The sequence below is a fragment of the Micropterus salmoides genome, unplaced genomic scaffold (assembly GCF_014851395.1).
Source record: "Micropterus salmoides isolate LMB-PRFRI ecotype aquatic unplaced genomic scaffold, ASM1485139v1 Ms_hic_scaffold_10, whole genome shotgun sequence".
Lineage (NCBI taxonomy): Eukaryota > Metazoa > Chordata > Actinopteri > Centrarchiformes > Centrarchidae > Micropterus > Micropterus salmoides.
In genome coordinates, this window is record NW_024040041.1 from 18,228,181 (window position 1) to 18,254,587 (window position 26,407).

Sequence of the window (26,407 nt, forward strand, 5' to 3'; positions counted from 1 at the left end):
TCTATGTTTTATGTTAACTTGCAATTTATTCTGTGTTTTTAGTTGATTATTAAGATATTGTTATAGCCTAATTAAGAGTTTTTTAAGGAGAGATGTTAAGAGATTTAGTATTTAAATGTTTTTAAATGTTTTGATTCAACTCCATTGTGTAATGTTTACATTGACTGTAGTTTGGGATTCATGTTCTTTATCAATAAAAAATCAAGATGCTTATGTGTACCAACATTAACTTGGTATGATTGACATACCTTTGTTTTTTTACACAGCAGGCTATTTATTTTTTGGAAAATGACTGCTAGAGCTGGGAACGAAATCAAACATCTAGGCTATATTAACACACATTGTAACAATATGGTCCTGAAAATGGGTCTCTATCAATACTTTAGATTACAGCCTGCATACCCTGTAGCAACATACTGTAACTAGGGCTGACTGCAAGTGCTTTAGATTAGGCCTTGGACAGGACCAATCTACCTGTTGCTAAGGTGCTTCAAAAAGTTTGTGCAAGTGTAGCCTACCTAGAAGAATACGTGCTGGCAAAAGTTGGTCACACCATATATTGATTTGAAATGGGTTTTTTTTTTCTGTTTCCAAAAGAAGGGCCCTTTGGCATCCAGAGAGGACAGGAGAGAATGCTCCTTGTCCACATTACGCTGCTGGAAACGTGATCCTCAATCCGCGGGGCAGCGCGCTGCGTCGCAACATTACGGTAGGAGAGCCCCAAGGTGCAGGTGACTGACAGGTGAAAGAGGTGACGCATCGGGAAGGACCACGAAAGCAAAGGGAAGGTATCGATTGGATTATTTCATGAGCCGTCTGGCACGTGTATGATTGTGCGAGGTCGAAACAAGCATTAAGGTAAGTTTATTAATATGGTTATTAATTCGCTGGTTCGTTTTGGAGAAGAATACAGCAAATGTTTTAATATGACATGTAGCCTCTATAGGTCAGAAGTTATAGGATGGATATATTTGCGATTTCTGACTGATAACAAACTGAAACTGTGAAACATTTCTTCACAGTTGTAAGCACTTTTAGCTTATTGTTGATTTTTGTATGTTCAGTCATTTTGAATTACTTCATGAGGATGAGGCGAAATATAAGTATAGGTCTATAAGCCTATTAAAATGTTGACATCAATGACCATCAGGCTGTTACCATGAAGTCTAATTTAACACATAGGAAGGAATTCTGCAGGTTTATTGTGGGTCTGCACAACTGACAAAATCCTTTAAACTGTGTAATGTAAATGAAAAGATGAAAATGAATATAGGATATACCAAATGCATGCTGGCATTCTGTCTATTTCAGCATTTTCTACAGTTTTCTCAATTTAACCCCATATCAAGCAGCAGTCAGTCATCACAAACTCATGCCATGCAGCCAAACATAGTTCAGATGCATTGGATTATATTTGGAATTCTAGTGGAGACCCCAAATATACCTGGTCAAGGGCGGCTATTTCATGTCACCATTGGTGGGGACAATCAAAGCTGTCAGCTTTCTCCTTGTGGGAGATTTTTAGAAATAAAGTCGCAGAGGGCATGAAAAAGGCAGACAGTGGACAGAAATGTATAAATATGAGGGGGGAGGACATATTCTTTCTAAAAAATGCAATAGTAATAGAGAACAACAGCTAGATTTTGCTAGGTGGAAGGGTAAACAGCAAGTTTACACAAGCCTAAATCAATAATAAGATGTACGGTCCCAGTTGCTCTAAGATCCTGTCACAACCACCAATGTTACAAAAAAAAAAGGGTTTTGGGTCAGTTTACACCAACAGTTATGCAACGTTTATACTAAATCAATGAATAACCAATGTTTCCCCACAGTTCTGGACATCTATGGAGCTGTGTGGTCCCAACATGAGTGAGAGTGGAGGCACACTGTGCCAGGTGAAGCAGCGTCCCCGCCACAGTGCCCCACTTTGTCACCTGCAGGCCAGTGGACACCACATGCACAACCTCCCCCACCAGCCATGGGTCAGCCACCCAGCTCCGGCCATCGCCTCCAGCCCGACCGAGGCCATCTGCCATAGGGTAAATAGATCCGTGGCGACCAGCTACAGCAACCCAGGTAGTGCGGCCTCCAGACTGGGAGAGGAGGCAGCACCGGCCCGCGGTGTCTCCACAGGGAAGGTGGTGGTGACAGGAGGAGGGGGATACTTAGGGTTGAGGTTGGGAAAAGAGCTGGCCAGCCAGGGAATGTCAGTGATCCTTCTGGACATGAACAAGCCTCCCTGCGATATCCCTGATGGAGGCATCTTCTATCAGGTACAGGACAGTGGAGAGGGAGCTGACTCTGTTCTGAAACAAACTGATACCTTTGTTTGAATGTTTGAACGTTTGTTGTTATATCAGTTCTCTATTTTTCCAAATCCAAAATGACACACAGCACTATCAACTTGCAATGATTATTCATCCATACATACTGTTTCTTTGTTTCTGGCATTTTACCCCAAAACACACTGTCCCCTCATTACGATTTATTTTTAAATTTTAGAATAGACATTTTAATCCATTCAATACAAAAAGCAGTCTATAGGTCCTCATATTTTAGACATAATACCTGTCACATGGTTGGGTGGCTGAATCAAATTTTTATAATTATTAATTGTTTTACAATTTTGAATTTGTATGAGAAAGCTTTAAAAATCATCTCCCTCTTAACTACCAGTCAGACTGATGTAGAATGTGGCAGAAATATTAATTACATTCACCCTCACATAGTTTGTGAAAAGGAACAGGATCTGATAAAAATGGCAAGAAATTACATCTGTCTTAAAGTAGCGAACATTTTGAAAAGACAAAAAATGGTTTATAATCTTGTCACAACATATATATGTTTAATGCAAATGTGTTTTATATTAATTAGCTCTGGGCTTTTTTTTCTCTACCTGCACATTCATTGTTATTTCTATCTTATTTTTAGATTTTAACCTCTAAGTAAACACAACTCAAACTCAAAGCACTGCTACGACAGTGACACAGGTGGGACCTCACATTTATTGTCTCACATTGAATGAGAAAAAATATTGTTTCTTGGTTTTTAATGTCTGCCCTCTTGCAGTAAAAGCCTCACTTACTTGGGTTATAGACAGCATTAAATACACAGTATGTGTTTTTCTTCTAACTTAAACTGCTCCGTGTAGACTTTCAATCCACTATTTCCTTCTTCAGCCAGCATCAGTGTGCCTCTCTGGTTAATCTGCGTGCTGGCTGGAAACAGACACAGATGAGTGATCTGCCTCAGAGCGCCAGCTGCTGACTGGGTCAGAGAGGGTGGAGACATGATTCAGGTTTCACCTGCGGGACTGATGGCACACTTACCTTAATTACAACTGTCCTTTCATGCGATAGTTATTGACTCACACTGCCACATGTACTCTGTCACTGAATTTGCAATGCTCACAACTTGTCAACATGTGTTGAGAATACACAGTAAATGTACTATTGATAATAACAAAGCGAGGTGATGAAAAGCAGTTCTGTCTTCTCTTATGGACGCAGCTAATCCTCTGAGTTGGCATTAGTTAATTGAGGATAATCATGCCTCCCTTTCTCTTACAGAGTGACATCCGGGACTATTCATCCCTCCATAAGGTGTGTGAAGGAGTTGACTGTATATTCCACACAGCGTCTTACGGCATGACCGGACCAGAACAGGTAACTTCCCTTCATGTCCTCTCCAGCGTCTTAGCATCACTACTTAACCATTCAATCAAAAGCCAGAGACAAACAGAGACTGTATGTAGTGGGGATGTTTCATAGAATAACGAAGAGCTGAAAGTTTCATGCCTTTATTTAATTTACGATTAACTATGTACTACTCATAATCTTCTGCAGGCCTGAAGCACCATAAATGAGACTTTCTGAGCTCAATAATAATAATGTAAGAGTTAGTTGAAGCTATTCAGCAGAACTAGTTTGATAAGTACCAGAATTCCTTGTTAGAATTGAAGATGAATACAAATACAAATGGTCTATTTATTTTATTTTATAGATAAGAGCAAATGTTGTTCTGTTAGCTATTCAATGATTTAGCATTGCATTAGCATTAGCATAGCACTCCTATAGCATTGTCAGACTCACGATAGACAGTTTTTATTACACACATTCTTCTTCCTTGTCAAAACCTGCCGCCTACATTACCCACACTGCACATTGGCCGCTGATATTTCTTTTGCCGATACGTGTGTTTTATGCTAGTAGCGGCTAATGTAGCCTCGGGCTGCTATAACCTCACACAGAGATGAGGAGCGGGCTACATATAGATCTGGTAAGCTCACTTCTTTCCAACAATTTATTTTCCCAGATTTATTTTACTTTCAAACTTGTGGTCTTCAGCACCAATCAATGTCGACTTAAGTGACATCACTTGAGGCACTTCATCAGATTTTACGCAGCTCCCTCTGGAGCTACAAAAGGTTTAATACAACTTTTTTCACATATAGTAGACTACTCCCCAGCACCTGTAAACAGACCTTGATCTGTAAAATCGGTGGAGTTCCCCTCTAAGGCTGACTTTTGTCACTGAATGTTTCTGTTTTGTTCAAAAAGTGTAAGTACAGTTAGACCGGGACAAAACTGTTCTAACCATCAGTGCTCAACCATCAGTGCTCCACCAATAACGCTAATTAAACCAAAGACACTTTACCACAATTAGAATTTGTTTTGGTGGCTGGTTTGTTCACGTGTTAAGAGAGAGCAAGTGGTCTCGCTATCGATGGCAATAGGGCAGTGGATAAGACACTGCCTTTGGTGTGAGAGACCTCGGTTCAATTCCCATTGTGGCACATCCACCAATGTGTCCCTGAGCAAGACACTTAACTTAAAGCATGCAACATCTGACATAATGTAGCTTTCAAAAAAAGTGTCAGCTAAATGTAAGATGTTCTGTATTTCTTTCTGTCTGCTAGCTGAGGAAAGAGCAAGTGGAGTCAATCAATGTTGGAGGGACCAATAATGTCATAAACGGTAAGGATACATGTATCTTATTTGTCATACTCATCAAGCAACCCTGTGATGAATCAATTTAATGAATTATGCTCATATCATTTAATATCTGGAAATAATTATAAATAATAGTAAAAGGGCTTTTTTCACTTTATTGTGTGTTTTTAATTAAAATCTTCATTGCTCATAGCAAAAAAAAATAAAGAAAGAATATGCACATTTGTCATACAATGTCTGCAAATTTATTTTTAATCTTTACACCCCCATAAAACACCCTGGTAGTCTGATAACTTTGCTGTGTGATGTGCTGTCTTCAGTGTGTAAGGAGAGAAGCATCCCCAGGCTGGTGTACACCAGCACCATCAATGTGGTGTTTACTGGGAAACCAATTGAAGAGGGCGATGAGGCTTCAGTGCCGTCTGTGCCCCCCGACATAGTGAGTAAAGCTTTTTTTAATCAAACTGAAGTATGACTATTGCCAACCTACAATGGGAAACCATATCAACTGAAATGTTACCCATGAATTCCTATAAATGTCCCATCCGCCCATGTATCACCAAAAATTAGAATGAAGAACCCAACAAAACACCAAGATTTGTAAATATCCCATACGTTTGCCATCAATAAGAACTTTTTCAACACTCGAGAGGGCAATACAATGCATTTATGTTTCTTTCTTTTGCAGCACATCGACCACTACTCCAGAACTAAAGCGATTGCAGAGCAGATGGTCCTCTCTGCCAACGGATGCTCCCTGAAAGGTGTGAAACAAACAGTGTGTGTAATGACAGGGCTGAACGATATATCTAAGAATTTCACATTGTGATTATTTTGGGAGATATTGTTATATGTCCCGATTTTAGTGGGAATGGTAATTGTTGAGGGTTTCTAGTTCCTCTACATTGTTTATATTAACAGATATGAAGCCTCCCATTCCCTCCTTCAGTGACCCTATCAGTGACGACCACCTTATACATTAAGCTTAGAGCTACAGGTTCATGATACACTGCAAGTTAAAGGTCATGTATCTACCAAAGTACTTAAGTACAATTTTGACTTTTTACTTCTACTGCACTTCATTTGGCTTTACTTTACTAGATTAATTTGGCAAGTACAGTTGCTATGTAAAAAACAAACGCTTATGATAGACTTACTATACAACACATTGTAAAAAGAGTAAACCACCGCTTTCTAGCCTTTTTGGCCAGTGACCCTGTATGAAAAAGCAGAAATGTCCCTTCAAACTTCTCAGATGTTTGCATTTAAATGCAAAATTCAAAGAACAAACACATTATCCCATCTCTCCCAGATCATCATCATCGTTAACTATCTTCTTCTGTAATATATCATCATATTTCAGTCACAGAGGCCACTGGTCTGTGGAAGGGTAGGTTTTACTTTTGAAACCTCAAGTATATTTAGCTGATAATTCTTCTACTTAAGCAGGATGGAAAGCAGGACTTTTACTCGTTATTATATATCTGTAGTGTTTGTACTTTTACCTAAGTAAAAGATCTACTTCTTTCACCACTGCACCTCAAAGATGAATTGGACACAAAAGAACTTTTATATATTAGTTAGCTGATAAACGTATATACATGATACACAAACCTTTCTTTGCTAGAAATATCAGTATGCTAATGGTGACCACTGTCAAAGTTTTTTCCTGAAAAACACATACATGCATATATTCAGTGAAGGTTGAAATCCTCTCTTGTGAAGGCGGAGGCCTGCTTCGGACCTGCGTCCTGCGACCCTGTGGCATCTATGGACCAGAGGAGAGGAGACACCTTCACAGAGTGGTGGTGAGTCAACACAAACAAAGCGGATATACACCGGTCAGCCATAACATTATGACCACTGACAGGAAGTGATTAACTCTGATTATCTCGTGACCATGGCACCTTTCAGTGGGTGGGATATATTAGGCAGCAAGTGAACATTTTGTCCTCAAAAGTGATTTGTTAGAAGCAGGGAAGATGGACAAGAATAAGGTTTTGAGCGACTTTGACAGGGGCAAAATTGTGTTGGCCAAGGAAGGAAAAAGAGTGAAGTGGTGACAGGGTCATTGATGCACGTGGGGAGTAAAGGCTGGCCCTTGTGGTCCAATCCAACAGATGAGCTACTATAGGTCAAATTGCTGAAAATGTTGATGCTGGTTCTGATAAAAAGGGGTCAGAACACACAGTGCATTGCAGTTTGTTGTACATGGGGCTGCGTAGCCGCAGACCAGTCAGGGTGCCCATGCTGACCCCAGTTCACTGCTGAAAACGCCTAAAATGGGAGCATCAGAACTCAACCACAGGGCAGTGGAAGAATGTGGCATGGTCTGATGAATCACGTGGATGGTGGTGTGTGTGCGTCGCTTACCTGTGGAGCACACAGCACCAGGATGCACTATGGGAAGATGGTGAAACGGCAGAGGCAGTGTGATGCTTTGGTCAATGTTGTGCTGGGAAACCTTAGGTCCTGCCATTCATGTGCATGTTACTTTGACACGTACCACCTACCTACCTACCGGCTGATACACACGCCAACCTGTGAATGGGGAGTACTGGAACCTATTTTTTCCACTTCAAAGCACTGCTGATCGGTGTGTATCAGGGCTCAGCAAATAAGTCTGACATCTGACCAGTTTTTTTTTTCAAGCCATTAGATGGCGAGCCAGAACATCGTCTATTGGCTATTTATATGCATATAATGTTTTCTGCATGTGATTAGCTCAGTTGGTAGTGCACAGGACTCCAGTGTGGTGTGTTCAATCCTCACTTGCTGCTAGTATTTTTTTTTTCTTCCTTTTTCAACAGATAGATTTTGAAGAGATCGTATTACATATCACTATTAAGCATGTGCAGGAGTATGTACATCCCGGTGATTGGTCCACATCAAACTATGGATACTTACTTTTGTGTCCTCACGACTTTTTCGGCTTTTTCAGATGTGTGTCAAGCCAGAGTCTCTTTTGAATTTACTTCAGAACTTTTGAAAGTAACAGCTCTCAATTAAACACGACACAAAGCACTGCTGCAAATATGTTCTTGCGCTTTTATTTTGTAGGCCCAATCACTTAAGAGGAAGTGATTATGTGAGTAACTTTTGCTGTCATGACTGAGATCTGTTTCAGCACCAGTGCTATCTTTTTTTTTTTGTCACTATCAAAGTAATCTGGCCAGATATTATTGCTGGCAGGCCAGCTTTGGCCCACAGGCCATCTATTGCCGACCACTGGTGTATATTGTCATATCATAAACATGAATTCCTTTTCATGTTGGCACTGGAAAAAATATATCTTGCAGTGTCTGAAGCCTCCCTGGTGTTTCTGCCTGAAGAGTTTACATTATTGATAGAGCTCTCCAGGCATCCAGTTACAGCTACCTTTTCCTCCCCTGTGTCCTCTATGAGGTAGCAGTGCAGCCTGCTGAAGGGCCAGATGTGGTTGGTTATCTATCGGCCAGGTGGGACAGATGGTTGACTTCTTATGTACTATATATTGTAGGTTGCCTTACACATTATACTATGTATTAGATACTATATTTGTACAAATGTAGTATGTTCAAATATGTTTTGCACAAAAAAACTACAAATACTTCTATAATTCTAAATCATTCACATACCATAAGACCATTAGTTTCAGTTTACTGAAGTACACTAATAAAACTGTTTAAAATCCTTTGTAGCAAGGTTGATTTTGGTTAATTTTTACAAACTTTCCATGCATTAAGTTTTGTCTTTGACTTTGGTATCCTTTTCTTTCAGCACGGCTCAGCTAAATGTCTGTCTTCTCATTTTGTCCATTTAACAAAGGAACCCAAAATACATGAAACATGACACAAGTGCCTTTACAGATAATGTAACAATATCTATATAATATATAGAGCAGTTCCATGTTATAAAGCTATTGTTTCACAATTTATACGTAAAAATACAGCAGCAGATACAACTATAATGCAGTCTATCTACATGTAATTTTAGGATTCAGCTGCTGAAAAGCTATGCTAACAACAAACAACCCTGAGTGATATTGTTTTTTGGACCTCTAGTAATTCATTTCCCATTTTTGCCCATTTTTCTGTTTTTCCAGTCATTAACCTCTCCTGTCATTTCAGATACCTGCCATTCCTCACCTGCCCTGTAGTTACCGCTGAGGCCTGTGTTCAGTGTTTTCCCACCATTCCCAATCACACTTTCCCCATTCCCTCATTAGCTCCTCTGCATGTGGCAGAGAGCATTCCTCCAGTCTCTTGCCAGGTCGTTCCCCCCGCCTGCCTCTAGCCTGCTTGGTTTACCCTTGTGGTGTCCGAACGATAATGCTGCGATGATGTGTTGAGAAGAAATCCGCTTGACACTGTTCTTGATTATAAAAGTTTATTACATCAAAGAATTCAGCATCAATTACAAGCTCTGCAGCAGCTTGGAGAGTGACCCAGCCCGATAACCACTCTGTCTCTCTGTACATTGAACACAGCTTATATAAGACATGTTTAGGTCTCTGCTAAAAACCATATAAGGGCACAGTCCCTTCATACACACTAACCTCTACTCCCCCTACCACTGGGTCAGAGGTCAAATTTCATAGTAGGGTTCACTCTTTGCACACCCATCAATCATTACTTCCCCTTAAGGGTTCACTGTGCCTCTGTCCAGCTCTGAGTCAGGGGTCAAGTTCTATAGGAGGGTTCACTGTCCCCAGCTACAGAGCATTATGTTAAACTGTAATGGTCAAATGCACATATGTTATACACCACATATTCCCCCCTACGAGACTTAATTGAGTCTCGAAAAACAAAAAGAGATCAATTTCTCCAACACATACTTCTAGCATATTATTTTTAACAACATATCAACTTTATGGAGTGTGAGAACGAAAAACCTGTCCGGCAGCCTTCATTCCAAATTCCCTCCAAGACAATCTAGACAGGAAAATTTTCTCACGGCCCCTCTGCCTTAGGCGGCCACGCATAGTACTCCAGTCCAATTAATAAACGACATCTTTATCAGTCAATGCAGAAATATGGTTTAGCCAATACATGTGAAAACCTCAGGAAATTAAACAAATCAAAACAATGTCCGAATTCAGGCTGGTCAACCCATCGGACCCTCCAACGGACCTTTCCCTGCCTAGACCCTATATCCCTAAGCATCAAGAAAAAGAAAAAACCTGAGGTCCCCAAATATTAACTCCCTAAGTGTCTAAGTCTTTACATAGTTAACACAAAAAGAATATAATTGTTAATTAAGTATTATTCATTCACATATGTATTCATATCTATATCAAAGTAGACACAGGAAGTATTCCACTGCAGCTCCTCAGCAGTGTCGATGCAATCCAGACGTTTCCACACCGTCCTTGTCCAGAGTCCATTCATACTGTCCTTGTTTGAGTATTTGAATCCCCATCTGTACATCCCCATATACTCTGGAAGAAAAGAAAACACCAACCAGTATCTTGTTGCAAATAACACATGAAAATTAAAACCTCAATGTATGAAAATACAAAGTAACATTAAAATGGATATCTTTCCATCATTAATTCATCTGGTTCCCCTTCATCATCTCCATCTAAATCAGCCGTAGTTAACAAAGGCATCTGAGTGTTCTCCCCAGGCATTACCACTCCAACCCATCTCAATATCATAGCTTTCGCAAAAGTCAATAGCACCGTACAAAAGCAAAACATCAAACACAGCGCTACAAAGGCTGCTACCAAAATCTGAACCACCTCTGCTCCCACTGGTCCTAACTGATTTTGTAGCCAAGTATTTGCTGACCATCCAGCTCCCTCAGATTGACCAAACGCATCCCTTATACTCTTTAATGCATCTATAACACTAGTGATATTATCAGAACTATCTGGGATCAAAGTATAACCGTCTCCCGTCAAGTTCATAGCCACACACAAACCTCCTTGTTTGGCTAAAATATAGTCAAGAGCCATGTCATGTTTCAACAATGTCAGTCTGTGACTTCTTTGAGTATTTGACAGAAGATTAAACCCTCGTATAGTTTCATTTGCAAAACCCCATTAATTTTTTCACACACCCCTTGACTTTGTGGGTGATAAACTGCTCCAAACGTTGTTTGATTCCCAATTTTTGCTAAATCAATTTCACTGTTTTATCCACAAACTTTTCCCATTATCTTATGATATTCGATCTGGAAGTCCCCACCTGCTTATGACCTCTCTACACAAAAACTTGGCAACCGATTGAGCGTCTTTCCGCTTGGTTGGACAGGCCTCCGGCCATCGTGAAAATCTATCCACAACCACTAGCATGTATCTTTTCCCTTCAACTGGTTTTATCATATCGACAAAGTCAACAACTAACTCACGCATAGGACCCCTTGGGGTGGGAATGTAACCAGGAGGAACAGACATACCCCTGCGGACATTATTTTTCAGACAGATTGTACACCTGCCTATGACATAATCAATCTGTTCAAGCAAATATGGTGCCCAAAAACCATACTCCTTTGTGATTTTTCTCCTAACCTCCCCCCTGGAAACATGAGCTAACCCATGTGCTTCCTGAATCATCAAACCTAACAGGTCCAGAGGTGCTACTATCAGTCCCTCATGATTTCTCCAAAGACCCGTAGAATCCTTAACAGCACCTCGGTCCAGCCACAACTGTTTATCAATCATAGAAGCAGCTTCCTGCATCAAAATCACTTCCTTAAGCGTAATTCTGTCTTCCAAGTCCACCCCATGAGTGACCAAAAAACCTTGCCCAATTTGTCAGCTCCTGTGACAGCTTTTGCAGCTTCATCAGCAGCTTTGTTCCCTTGTGTCACTCTTGACATCTGTTTTATGAGCTGCACACTTAGCTATCGCTATCTCTTTAGGCCTCATCATAGCGTGCAACAGTTTTATTATTTGTGCGTGATGTTGTATCGGAGAACCATCCGTTCTCTTAAACCCCCGACCTTTCCACACTGCTCCAAACAAATGACATACATTATGTGCATATGCCGAATCAGTATATATTGTCACTCGCTGCCCGTCAGCTAACAAACACGCTTCTGTTAGCCCCACAAGTTCTGCCAGCTGTGCAGACGCAGGCTGTGGTATTACTTCAGCTTTTTCAACAACAAATCCCGTTCCTTGAGCTTTTACTACTGCATAGCCAGCACACAATTTATCTCCCACACGATAACAAGACCCATCAGTCCAATACTCCAGGTCTGCCTCACGTAGTGGAAGGGCTTGCAAGTCTGATCTAAGCCTTGAGTATTTCTCTGCCTCTTGAACACCATCATGTGGCTACCATCCTCTGACGTTGGCAAATTCTCAGCTGGATTTACCGTATCACACCTTACCAGGGTGACATCCTCCTGCTCTAAGAGCCTATGATATCTCTAAGCCTTGGCATAGTCAATGTGTATTTTCCCCTAGTTCAGTAGATTCCTGAGACTATGATGGGTAAGAATTGTCACTGGATAACCCCTCGTAACAGATGATGCTTTGTCATACATTAAATAAACTCCAACCATTGCTCTGTAGCACAGTGGTAGCCCTAATTCCACTTCTGAATATGCAGTCGAATAATAGGAAATAGGTTGAGGATTCGACCCTGTACCTGTCGGCTGACAAAGGACTGCACATGCATATTTACCTCCAGTGGAATTAGACACATACAACAAGAAATTCTTAGAGTAATCTGGTGTGAGCGCTGGCGCCTCCTGTAACCTCTGTTTGATTGTTTCAAATGCCACAAGGCCTTCCTGTGTCCAGGACAGATTGCTGTGAAGTTGAGCGTTCCCAGTATCCTTAACCATAGCTCTCAAAGGTCCCATCAAACTAGAATAATCCTCAACCCATGCTGAAGAATAACCAGCAATACCAAGAAACGTCAACATCTCTCTGACAGTTCTGGGCTTTGGAGCCTCCAATTGACAATCAGAAATGCTTCTGCGTCCATGCGTTATTGTCTGTCCCAAATATACAACCTTCTCCTGGCAATATTGCAACTTCTTTTGTGAGGCCTTATGCCCCTTTTCTGCCAATATTTGTAGCAATTTAATTGAGTCTTTGTGACATGTTTCTTCATCTTGTGAACAGATCATAATATCGTCGACATATTGAATCACAGTACTCTGCAATATCTGATCTATCCCTACCAAATCATCTTTCAATACTTTGTTAAAATATGAGGACTGTGTTTAAATCCTTCAATCTCTCATACTCTAAAACTGTCCTTATATGTGAATCCAAATAAACCCTGACTCTCTACACTAAGAGGAACACTAAAAAATGCACCACACAAATCTAACACCGTGAAATGTGTTGCATCAGGAGGGATTTGGGCTAACAAAGTATGTGGATCCGGAACTTCTGCTGGAAAATTAGTTACCACTTCATTTACTGCTCTCAAATCATGAACCATACGATAAGTCTCATCAGGTTTCTTCACAGGCAACAAAGGCGTGTTACTCTGAGGATTTGTTGTCTTCTTCTAAACACCTGCTTTCAAAAGTCCCTCAATTTGTGGTTCGATTCCTTGAATTGCTTCATCCTTCAATGGATGCTGATACTTCCAAGGAGGTCTAGCTCCTGGTCGAAGTTCTACTTTCACTGGTTGGGCTGACTTCACAAGTCCATATCGGTACTGTGTTGAGACCACAAACATTCTGGAACTTCTCGCAACATCTCCTCTTTCATAGAATCCGAGTCCATCTTGGCACTACAATAGATTCATGTGTCATCCGTACAGCTTGTGGCTGTCCCTGTCCTTTAGCTGAAATCATGATTTTGACAAATCGCTGATCTGTACTCCTCCAAATTGCCAAATTCTCTTTCATCGGTACAAAAACAGCTTCCTCTGCTTCTGTCATCATTTCCCCTATATGTTTCTGCTCATAGTCTTCAGAAACCAACAAAGTCACATGTGGCACACTCTTCTCAATTTTGAATTCTTTCTCCAGATAATCATCAGTGTTTACCTTCATAGCAGCTCCTTGTGGTCCCAAAATTATGCAACTTGAGCTTAGTTGAATTCCCTTTGGTTGATGAGCCAACCATTCCTCTGGGTTTGATTGGGCAGCATTCTTGAAATACTTGAGCGTACAATGGAATGGATATTCTGGAAGTTTCGCATCTGGCATGTTCGCCACAATGAATTTCTCCCATATCTTAGCCGGCTCCAAGAAATCTGCACTGAGATTTCCAATCCAGAATACTGCAGAGGACTCCATCTCTGTTGTCATCAATAGTTGGTGGACCATTTCTTTTGGCACGTCTATCAGACAGCCATCTGGTGTACATTTTATTGTGCAGTTCAATCTACACAAAGCATCTCTTCCCAGTAGAGCAATAGGTGTATGTTCTGATACCAATATGGGTATTGTAGTTTTCTGATTTTTATAGCAGAGCTCAATTGGTTCCGTGAGAGGAATCAGCTGCTTCACTCCCTCAAACCCCCTTGTCCGAATCAGTTGATTGTACATAGGAAGATGTGTATCTTCAGGCCGAACACAGGTGAAAGCCGCTCCGCTATCCGCCATTACTTCCAATGGTCGGTTATTTACTTTCACCTCAATTGTTGGATCTCTTTCCGGCCCTGATGCTACCAGCTGACACCCCCCTTTCGGATTTTCTGGGCACCTCTAGAATCCTGGCTCTGGGCCCCTGTGAGGGTTCACCAGTCCTCCAAGCGACCTTCTTTTCCCAATGAATCAATCAAGATATTGTCAGGATGCACATTTGTGGGAAACGTGTCTTTCAGTGCTCTCCACAGTCGATTCCTACTTGCAGCGAACAACTCAGGATCATTTACAGCAGTCCCCACATATCGATTAAGTCCCGCTCTCTGAAAAATCTCTTCCATACCTGGAATCCCCAGGAGATTAGCAAAAGTCTCTTAATATCTCCTATGGCAGTTTGTGTTCCTACCGTAATTTCTTCCAACTTCGAGATCCAAGGATGTGCTCCATCTTGAAGAATAGGCAACTTCTCAAGTATATCTGACATATCGGTATTCTGCAAAGGCTTATACTCCAGATTCTGTCCTCGGATTATCACTGGCAGCATCTTCTTACTTGTGCTCCCTTTCCTTGGGCATAATGCATACTTCTTCTCCAATTTTTGAGGCCCTTTTTTCCTCAATTTCTCCCTCTGTATTGTCAGCTTCTCGAGATGTTCTTCCAATTCTCTTATTTCTTCTGGATAAGTCGACTTCTCCAAACATGATATCGATCCATGTCTTTTTCTATTTCTTCAGTAGTCATTGGAGGATAAAATCCCCTTGAACATGAAGCACCTTTAATCTCCCACTCTTCATCGCTGTCTCCATCTTCACTTTCATCAGAGATCTGATCTCCTGTATCCTTCTTCTTCCAACTTTCATCACCCCTTCTTTCCGCTCTGGCCAGCCTCCGTCTGATCACAGGATCATATCCACCCATGATCTCTTCTACATCACTCTGTTCATCATCATCTTCCATTCTCCTAAACCTCGCTCTACCCTTAGTTTCCCAAACATGTCATTTTCTTCTTACTTTTGGAGCTTGGAGTCATCTTTATAGTTGTTTCTGCTTGTCCTCTCTCTATGACTCGTTCATCTTCATCTCTAATGCAATAACCACCCTCCTGAATGATCACTGGAAGCTGAGGATAGACATCCTTAAACTCCGCTTCCTCCTCGTATGGTGGAGGTCTCTTTGCTGAATCCGTATGTGAGAAGGGTTTGTTGACTTCTGCCATTAATTTTTCTGTTATCTTTGCCTCTTTTGCCATTTTCTCCACACCTCTGTCCCTTTTCTCTTGCGTCTCTTTCATCAGTTTTTGACCTTCATGTTCGAACAACTTAAGAACACCCAGCTCTCTTCGTCTCTTCTCTTTACGTCGTTCCCCTTTTTTCCCCTTGCTTTGATCCGACTTATATGTGGACACAAGTACTTGCATTATTTTAAGTACACCTGGGTTAAGAGTCCCTTCCACAGGCCATGGCTGTTCAATATTAGGCCAACGCTTATGCCATTTTTCAGATAACTTTACAATACCATCAACTAGAGGATTATTTTTTTGCACTACATCAACCGGAGTAGTTACTTTCAACGTTTTAATGTCCTTTTTCCGCATAATGACAACTCTTTTATATTTCTTTATTGTAAAATTATTTTCCTTATTACTTATTTGTTTATTTTTCTTTTAATTCTACTTAATTGTTGATAGGTGGCAATCTTACCACATCCGCTAATGGAAAATCAAGGGAATTTGTCAACTCCAGAGCAATCACAAAAATCTTGTTATCCAGCAATCACACGGCGCCAACTCCTACCTAATAAGCACCCTCTCACCTTAGTTTTGTCCCAAAATCTCAATACCACTCAATTCCCAACACAACTTGACTTCAAACGACCCCTGCACAAAAACTCCCATATGTAATATTCAAATACAGTAACTGATCAGTCCGTTGCCAAGTCTCCCCTTAGATAGTCATAACATGAAATATAGCAGGCATACACAAATAGACTCTCTGTGTTACAAATGTGTCTATAATATCCTGAAAGGAAACAAACTAAATGTGTAATAATTATAAATGAGTATAGACACATATGCACAGGTGTGTAAAGAGTTTGTGGATTGCACAATACTGGCCAGACTGGATCCGGGGCTGCTTTGCTGTGGCGCGCTGGACGGCACCCCCTCTCTCTCCTTCTCCCTCTCTCTCTCCTTCTTGTCTCTCAGATCACAGGAGAACAAAAACCCAAAAAAGGCAAACAACACTTTAGTCCTTTTATGTACTCACAAGATTATTTCCCCCCAAAAATAAGAGTGTCACCTCTCTGAGTAATCATAATCTATTTTCCCTAACTTTTTAACAAATCTACGATAACAGCAAGCTAAGGAATTTCGGTGTCATTTACACTGGGGATGCTGGGGACACTACTCTTCACTCCTATTTAAAGCTTACTCCATTAACAAGCGTTCTTCAATACCAATGAAAATGCCTTTTAAAAATGTATTTACACACATAAAAAACCCCAAATGAAAAGTAAGTAAAATATAGACAAACAAATGCGCACTTCCCAAAAAAGTAACTTAGGCTAAGAAAAACCCCCACTGCTGCTTCTGGAATGACCCAAACCATACAGCAGCATTGATCAATAACTTTAACAAATTTCAAAACACAGTTTTCCCCTTGATCAAATTCCCTTCTCTATTTCTTTATTCATATATATGTTTTCTTGAATCCTAGCATTATTGTCCTCTGCATAGTCTCACACACACACTAGGCTTCTCCTATTTCTCACACACACACAACCGAGACACAGCAGGGCAGCTCTCCACACACACACACACACATGGTAGCTATCCAGTCAACAAGAATGCATTTCTTCACACTGTTAATAAAGCATGCTTCCGCCGCACCTTTTTCCTTTATTATTTTCCTTCCTAAATTTATGCTACCTCGAGTTTGCAGATATTTAATGAGAGGCCACTTCGGACATAGTTCGTCAACACATGTATCGAGAGGTAACTTACAATTAAATTTTTCTTCTACAAGCTCCCAGTTCCTTTGAACGGACCCGAAAATTCACCTAGTTCCTTTCCAGGATTTGCGGCCCATCTAAGATCGCCTTTCAAGGGCTTTTTGTCCAGATCTGCGGCGTCCTAATCCTTATTTTCCTTTTTCCTTAACCTTATATTTTCTTCCTTATCCTTATTAATTTGTATTCAAGCCGAATGACCCTGGCCAGGGTTGCACTCTCTCTCTTTTTCCCTTACTCCAATTTACCTATTCCTTAAAGCCTAGTTTCACGCGACAGTAATTTCCATCCCACATGACTTACGGTTATAAGAATCTGAGGGCCCATATTCTTAATCTTTGCAAAGTTATGAAACCTCACTTCCCGTTACTCCTAGGCTGTTCCTTTTTCTTCCTTTTATATCTATCTATCTGTCTTCATTACATTCACACACACAACCTATTTGCGTTATCCACAACGCACACACAATTTAGAACGGAGTCTTCTCACACATCCACCCGCCAGCATTCACACGGGATCGAACCGGTGTACCCTTCAACGCACACACAGACACACGAACTGACCAGCGCCCACAGTTTATGAGAAAACTCACCATATACGCTAGCTTCTGGAGCGGGAGTCAGCTCGATGGAGCCTGTGATGGAACGATGAATTCTGGCACAACACGGTCCCTTCGTGGTCGCCAATTTCTGTGGTGTCCGAACGATAATGCTGCGATGATGTGTTGAGAAGAAATCCGCTTGACACTGTTCTTGATTATAAAAGTTTATTACATCAAAGAATTCAGCATCAATTACAAGCTCTGCAGCAGCTTGGAGAGTGACCCAGCCCGATAACCACTCTGTCTCTCTGTACATTGAACACAGCTTATATAAGACATGTTTAGGTCTCTGCTAAAAACCATATAAGGGCACAGTCCCTTCATACACACTAACCTCTACTCCCCCTACCACTGGGTCAGAGGTCAAATTTCATAGTAGGGTTCACTCTTTGCACACCCATCAATCATTACTTCCCCTTAAGGGTTCACTGTGCCTCTGTCCAGCTCTGAGTCAGGGGTCAAGTTCTATAGGAGGGTTCACTGTCCCCAGCTACAGAGCATTATGTTAAACTGTAATGGTCAAATGCACATATGTTATACACCACACCCTCACTGTCTGCTTCTCTGTTTTCAAACTCTGCCTTGAACTTCTTCCAGAGTTAACGACTTTCAACTGCTCTGCCCGTGAGTCCTGCTTTTGAGGCCACGTCTCTGTGTGCAGAACCGTTACACCCACTTCTCAGTCCTGCATGTCAGAGGTTTTCTATTTAATTTTCACGCAAGATGGGCAATGTTACAAAAACACACAAAGAAAACACAAATGAGTAAAAGGAAGTGATGGAACACCAACCTGTGAGGCTTATAAAAACCCCTCACCACAAAACAAACTGTCTGCTTATTGTCCCTCGTCTCTCTCTGTCTCACTCAGGTGAATGTGGAGCGTCGGTTGTTCAGTTTCAGGTTTGGGGACCCCCGGGCCAGGATGAACTGGGTACATGTAGATAACCTGGTGCTGGCGCACACGCTGGCAGCTGAGGCTCTTGCACTGCAGAGGAGCTGTGTCGCTGTGAGTCAAACAGACAACACCCATAGATCCATGTGATCAGACTACTTGAAACCACACACATACTTTCTCAGTATCAGTAACCAATTTATGACTTGAATATCAGTTATATTTAACTAAAGGTTCTGCTGTAACATTTTTTATTCAACCTTTCCATTCTGCACAACTAAGATCAAAGATAGGATACAGTTATCACTTGCTTGTTAGTGCTAGCTACTTTTTTCATCTTCATAGTTTAATTAAAGGCAATGTACAGTGTCCCCATTGTTTTTTGTTCTATTGCAGAGTGGACAGGCCTATTTCATTAATGATGGCGTTTCAGTCAATCTCTTTGAGTGGTTGACACCGTTGGTGAGTTAAATGTTAAGGCTGTTGATATTCTACATTTTTCTTATTGTCAAAAGACCGACCTCAGGAAATCCACCAGTCTACCAACATTTAATCAGTCTTACTAACAAGGATTGTCTGTGAAGCCAAAGCTTGATGTATCTTATTCCTCTGTGTCACGGAGCTCCATTGTTGTCCCAAACTATTAAGAAGATATCAATGAGCTATTTACACGTGTTTGAGTAATGTTCGCTAAGAAATTACAGTAGCCTTTTGAAATAAATATATAAAACAATATATTTGTGACCTGTTTTTAAAGATTGACATGTTCAGTAGGAACGAATGGGCTGAATGCAACAGACAGGTTAGGGAAATTAGAAAGTATTGAAAGATGGACAAACACATTGTTAATTTTTTTCATGCCATTTATTGACAATAAGAAAAATATAGAACTCTATAAGAACTCCTGCCATTTACTTTAAACTTTCAAGAATATTTACAGTTTAATTCAAATGCATTTTGTCAAAACTTAAGTGGAATTTGCTCTGTTTCATGTTGCCAACGCAGTTTGAAAAGCTGGCCCACAGCAGACCGTTGATTAACCTACCTGTGACACTCGTCTATTCAGCAGGTATCTCTCTTTCTCCAAAATGCGTACACCTTTTAGATATCTCTTAGATCATATATGTTTAAAATGTTGTTATGAACACTAACACTGTGTATGCTTTTCTTCTATTTTCAGCCATCCTGATGGAATATTTGCACGTAGCTCTGAGGCCTGTGATAGAAGTGCCTCTCGTCTTTACCAGAAGTGAGGTAATTATGCTTCTTTCTGCCTCTTCTGTCTCTTTTAAAACTTGAATTGAATTCTGGAGAACCTTCTGTTCAGTATGTTCTTAATATTTTTTTAATACCTTACAGACACAGCCTGATACTTGGAAGAAAGAAAAATGCTTTATTTTTATAAACTCAAATGCCTCACAAAGGTCTTTTAACATTCCCACACCTGAGTGAACAATGATGCATTAAGGATCATGATGACGTGACCATAGTGTTGAAAGTTACAACACTGTGGAGCGTGTGTGGACATATGCATCCATATGTACCTACCTAACTGAATACTGTATGTGTCTCATGTGTTGGGTATGGGTTACCTGCTCTCTGATGAGTAGATTCTTGTTTAAGTCTCTCCTGCAACAGTGAAGACAGACTTCATTAGGGCGGGTATTTTCCTATCAACCCCCTGCTCTCCTCCACCATCATCTGACACTATCTCTTGTGCATGAATTATGGAAAACCAAAGGGAGCCTTTAATGAATTCAAAAGTTTAAGCAAATAACAAAATCCCAAAGTTCTCATAGTGACTGGAGGCATATTAATCTGTTTGTCTGCAGCACTATTAAAAAACATATCAGGATGAGGGCCGTTTGCAGTAATCCTGCCTGGGGAGGCCTTTACAATGCATCTTAAGGAGCCTCTGCCACGGCCTGTAAGGTCCTCATGAATGTGTGATGAAGCAGAAACCAAAGCTGGGCCCGTGGGCCTGCACCTGGAGCTCATTCTGTCAGACAGCTGCTGGCCGGGGATCGATGATTGTCCTGTGAATAAAACATAAACGGGCTGTGGGTCAGAACAGGAAGTTCAAGATGAGGTTTACAGGAAGTGACCTCAGTACAGTGGCTGTTGCTATGGTGAGCATAGTCGGATCGACTCTCAGGTTAAGCCATCGCGTGATGTGCAGAGGAGTTTTTACTCGTATAGAAATTCCACGTCAACTGCAAACACGTGGAGGAAAAAGCAGTCAAATATATCAAGTCAAGTACAATTTAACCCACATGCACCATCCTGCTGCTGTAAACACTCACGAGAGCACCAAATGTGTATTTATCCACAGCTAAAAATAATACCCAACAGATACACTATTTACTCCTGTTAAAGTGATATTTGCTAAAAAACTGCAGTGACCAGCTGTTTCTGCCTATTTTAATGTGTTCAGTAAGACTGAAAGGGCTTGAATCAGAGTACCACAGACAGGTCAGAGAGATCGGAGATAAGATGCTTGCCTTTGGTGTGGGAGACCTCGGTTCGATTCCCACTGTGAGACATCACCATTGTGTCCCTAAGCAAGACACTTAACCCCTAGTTGCTCCAGAGGCGTGTGACCTCTGACATGTATAGCAATTGTAAGTCGCTTTGGATAAAAGCGTCAGCTAAATGTAATATTGTATAACGCCAGCCTATATTTCCACACAAAAAACCAATGCAGAACTCGGATTCATTATCCAGTGTTAGGTAAACATTCGTACACGTGAGGCAACATAAAAACATGGCAGCAACTCAATGCATTTAGACACGTAGACGTGGTCTAGACAACTCGTTGACGTTCAAACTGAGCATCAGAAAGGGGATGTAAGTGGCTTTGAACGTTGCATGATTGTTGGGGCCAGACGGGCTGGTCTGAGTATTTCAGAAACTGCTGATCTACTGGTATTTTCACACACAACTGTCTCTAGGGTTTACAGAGAATGGTCCAGAAAAGAGAAAAAATATTCATTAAGCAGCAGCTGTGTGGATGAAAATGCCTTGTTGCTATCAGAGGTCAGAGGAGAGGAGGAGGTTCAAGACCGAAAGGCAACAGTAACTCAAATAACTTGTTACAACCAAGGTATGCAGAATACCATCTCTGAACGCATAACACGTTGAACCTTGAAGCAGATAGGCTACAGCAGCAGAAGACCTTTGACAACAGAAGATTGGAAAAACATTGCCTGGTCTGATGAGTCTCAATTTCAGCTGTCACATTCAGATGGTAGGGTCAGAATTTGGCATAAACAACATGAAGACATGGATCCATTCTGCCTTGTGTCTACGGTTCAGTGCTGGTGGTGGTGGTGTAAGGGTGTGGGGGATATTTTCTTGGCACACTTTGGGCCCATTAGTACCATTTCAGCATCATTTAAATGTGAGTATTGTTGACCACTGTGTACAATGATGAAATCCTGGTTGATCAATTTACAACAACCTGGCATAGTCGTACAGTAGAGCTTTAAAGATCTTTTGTAACAGGTGTGTGTGCTGATTGAAGCACTTTTACGTCATAAGAGAAGAAGAACTGGCTCATGTGAAAGGAAGGAAAACTGAAAAAGAGCTTGAAAGAAATCTTGTCCCACTGGCGTCGGGCTGAACTCTTATCTGGTGTCGGTCTATCACTGTGTGTACTTCACATGCAGACACCTTACCCCAAGGCTGTAAGAAGATGCAGTAACCGGAGGCAGCCATTACTCACAGGCTATCAGAATGTAAAACCAAGTTTGCCGAATTGGGGTTAATCTGAACCATTAGCTTGGCAGTATGACCTTTAACCTGGTCTGGGCTTCTCTGCAGGAGGAGCTTCTGCAGATGATTTCTGTCTTGATGAGAACATTTTGTGGACCACATATTTAACACAAATGCCCTGACTTCCACTTCAAGGTGAGGAGCATAGCTGTGAGCCACACCTTCAAGATCGACAAGGCCCGTCGAGAGCTGGGTTACTGTCCGAAGCACTACAGTCTCTCGGACTCTGTGGAGCAGTACCTGAAGTCCAGAAAGCCTCGCTCCAGCTTGCCTCCTTTCAACCTCTCCTGGACCTCCCAGCTGCCCCGACACCTGGTCCTACTGCTGCTGCTGGGTCTCAGCCTGGTGCTAATGATGCTATGCTGTGCACTCTGTCAGAACTAAACAATACTCACTGGAAAATAGTGGATGGACAACTGCACAATAAGCTATCTCAAGCGTTATTTATGATCAGACACTAAGTCTTATTTGTTAGGAAATTAACTGTTTTGCTTCAATGTTGCAAAAAGGTCTCACAGCTTAGTTTTTTTCTTACAAAGTGATGAAGTACTAAAATGCACCACATTACTTATTAAGGAAACTCAGCAGGCGCAATAGATTATGCTCTAAAAATAAGTCTTCAGAACGTCAGAGACAGTAATTTCCTCCACCTTTTTGTTGTTGGTTGGCTATATGTGTGTCTGATTGTAAAATGATGAAACTACCAGGCTGCGCATTATTGTATTAAAGCTGAGTTGTGTGAATGTTCTGAATTTCTCTCCAGTTTGAAGTTGCTATGATTTCATTAAAATGACAAAATATCCATCTTTGTATTACAAATATTACAATTTTAAATTGATTGTATTTAAAGCATGCTTCCAGTTGATAAAGATTTGTTGTGATTTACACATCCTAGTAATTTTGTACACTTTTAGAAATAAAATAATTAACAGTGAATGCCAATGATCATTTTATATCTACAATAAGCACATTCATTTATACGTTACCTCTTTCCTCTACTTGAGAGCATTATTTGTAGTTGAAAATCCATCTATATGTATATGAATAAATTATGTGTTATCAAAAAGACAGCTGGTGTTTTTGACATGCGGGCTGCCACAAGAGGGCGCACTTGCACTGCGAAAGACTGCTCCAGCCAAATGCAGTAATCTGTGTCAGCAGAGCCGTATTAGCCATGCACGCGTGTATGTGAAATGTCACGTAACAAAGTACTCGTGTCAGCTGACTCGGAGTGTGATTGCGTTAGGAGTCAGGACAGATCCGCAAAAGTTAAAGGAGTCTGGCAGCGGTGGGATTCGAACCCACGCCATCGAAATGACTGGAGCCTAAATCCAGCGCCTTAGACCACTCGGCCACGCTACCACTGCAACGCACGCGATCAATCTACAATAAAATAACTACGACTGATGATGTTTTACTCGTGTAGATAGTTGAACAGATATATACTTTATTTATCCCGAGGGAAATTCAAATATCCAGCAGCATACGAAACATACATACATTAAACCTATATTAAAATAGAATTAAAATAACTTAGAACACAGTAAAACAGCTAAATATGTGTAATTTGTAAAAACAGTAAACAGTCCAAAAAGGAGTGCAGATGGAGGTAGAAATTGTTCTTTTGTCTATTGTCCTCCCTGCCGTAGGAGCTGTTGTACAGTCTGAGGGCCTGGGGGGACGAAAGAGTTTTTAAGTCTGTTGGTGGAGCTGGGCTAGGACAGCAGTCTGCCACTAAACACACTCCGATGAAGGTGTTGTGCAGACGGTGGTGGGCGTCGTCCAGTCCCTTGAATAAACAAGTTGTCCACTGCTATGTTTTCCGTAAAAAGTAATTGTATCCATAGGATATATAAAGTTTTACACAGCTAGTGTAAACGTTAAAGTTTAAAATATTTTTTAAAAACAAGAAACAAAAAAAACAACACACTTAAAGTATTATAAACAATACGACACGTACGGAGCTACTGTATCAGCGTCCTGCTCGCGCCGGCAGTTTTTTTTCATGTATTAAAATGTATTTAATGTTTAAAATATTAAAGTGTAGTATCAATACTTTCTTATCTGTTTATAGTGTCAGCTAACACCTGTTTTGTAGCTATTGTTCAGGCGACAAACCCACGATGTGATGGGTCTAAAGTTAGCGCCAGCTTTGGGTTATTGTTCTTCTTCTTAAAACATTATTATTACTATTGATTAAAATACGTTACAGGTCTGCGTCACACTTGACATGTAGCCTACATATAGCCATAGTCATACGACTTCATGACGAAAGTAAACAGGTAGTAGTTGTGTAATTCGCGTGAACGTATTTACAAACTTTGTCCTACGTGAGGACAACTTTATACAAAACATGAAATGTAAGGTTAGTTTCATGATTCACTTAAGTAAAAAATAGCATAGAAATACTCAATTAAGAGTAAAGTGCACGCATTAAAAACGTTACAAAAGTGAGTATTAAGTGAGTATTAACAACAGAAACCCAAGTAAGTTACTCATCCATCACAGCATTACATATTGACTGGATTATTATTAAGGATGTATTGATTGTATGAAGCATGTTGAACACTCCTTCTTTATGCATGGTAGTTACATTCAGTAGGCTATAATGCTTAACATTGGCCCTGAAAAGTCTCTATGATCATATTTCATTTTGGATATAAAATATTGATTCATTGCCAGCCAGAAAATGTAAATCACTTTTCTCTCCTTGTAACTTAAGAGAGGACATTGTGACTGTCTCTCACCACCACCTCCCCTGTTCTGCCACCATCACTTGGTTTAGCTACATTTCATAGGAATTGTTCCTTATTATAAGATTCAACGTGACAAGTAAAGTAGTTTTATTTTAATTGGTGAACACTTGCTGTTTAATACCTTTGTCAGATCTGTTCCCAAAGAAATATTTACATAATATTTTATCTAGCTTACTCCCCAAGTACCCTTGTTGCATAATTATCTGTGCAGTGTTGTCAGTTTAGTTCTGTTGCATCAGTTTAGGCTGCTGCTAAACAAGCTAGTCACTCTGCTAGCTAGCTGTCTGAGTGGTATATGGAGATACATTAACAGGACATTCTAACTGTTATATATTTGACTCTTTATTTTTACTCTTGCAGTCTGCAAGTTTCAGACTCTGTGTAGGCATTTAATTTAACTAATTTACTGTGTTACTTTCTTTGGCCCATGGGCACAATGTAACGTTAACTACAGTAAGTTATTTGTAAGTTACTTCAGTAACTTCGGTAGTTTCACAGCTTATTTTCTAACACACACACACACACACACACACACACACACACACACACACACACACACACAGCTTATTGTTTTTTTATTTACTTTATATTTTTAATATTTTTTTTTTACAGAATTTTTATATCTTTTAATTTTTATTATTTTTATTTTTATTAACATACACAAACACAACTTTTACTGTTGACATCACTTTGCACATTTCTTAGGATTAAGTAGTTTTTTTTTAATTAATCTATTCAACATTTAGGATATACACTACTGACCTACCCAGCTTGTGACTACCTATGTGACTATATATATATATATAAAGTCAGAAGCCCAACGTGATATCTTCACATATCAGAATCAGTTCTCAAAGCCAGAGCAAGTTCAGTAGGATACTGAATGACAGATAGTGGAAACATTTAACTTTTAGAAATGCGATCAAGATTAGCTAGAGTA

General features: G+C 40.5%; 1 protein-coding gene and 1 non-coding gene across 3 annotated transcripts; one reads left to right on the plus strand and one right to left on the minus strand.

The window, feature by feature from the left end:
- The first annotated feature begins 307 nt into the window (after nt 1-307).
- LOC119889396 (putative short-chain dehydrogenase/reductase family 42E member 2) lies at nt 308-23,647 on the plus strand. 2 transcript variants are annotated; one of them, XM_038700327.1, is made up of 12 exons: nt 308-858; nt 1,833-2,273; nt 3,570-3,665; nt 4,919-4,976; nt 5,273-5,391; nt 5,641-5,716; nt 6,678-6,760; nt 18,914-19,051; nt 19,334-19,399; nt 19,943-20,006; nt 20,118-20,191; nt 22,847-23,647. In XM_038700327.1, the coding sequence occupies exons 2-12, from the start codon at nt 1,845-1,847 to the stop codon at nt 23,093-23,095; spliced, it is 1,452 nt and encodes a 483-aa protein (XP_038556255.1). In that variant the 5' UTR covers nt 308-858; nt 1,833-1,844; the 3' UTR covers nt 23,096-23,647. The 2 variants fall into 2 exon arrangements, with proteins under 2 accessions (XP_038556255.1, XP_038556262.1); XM_038700334.1 differs by having other exon boundaries at nt 308-2,273.
- Nucleotides 23,648-23,991: 344 nt separating this feature from the next.
- trnal-uag lies at nt 23,992-24,073 on the minus strand. Its single transcript has one exon. It is a non-coding gene; the product is annotated as a tRNA-Leu (tRNA).
- Nucleotides 24,074-26,407: the final 2,334 nt, after the last annotated feature.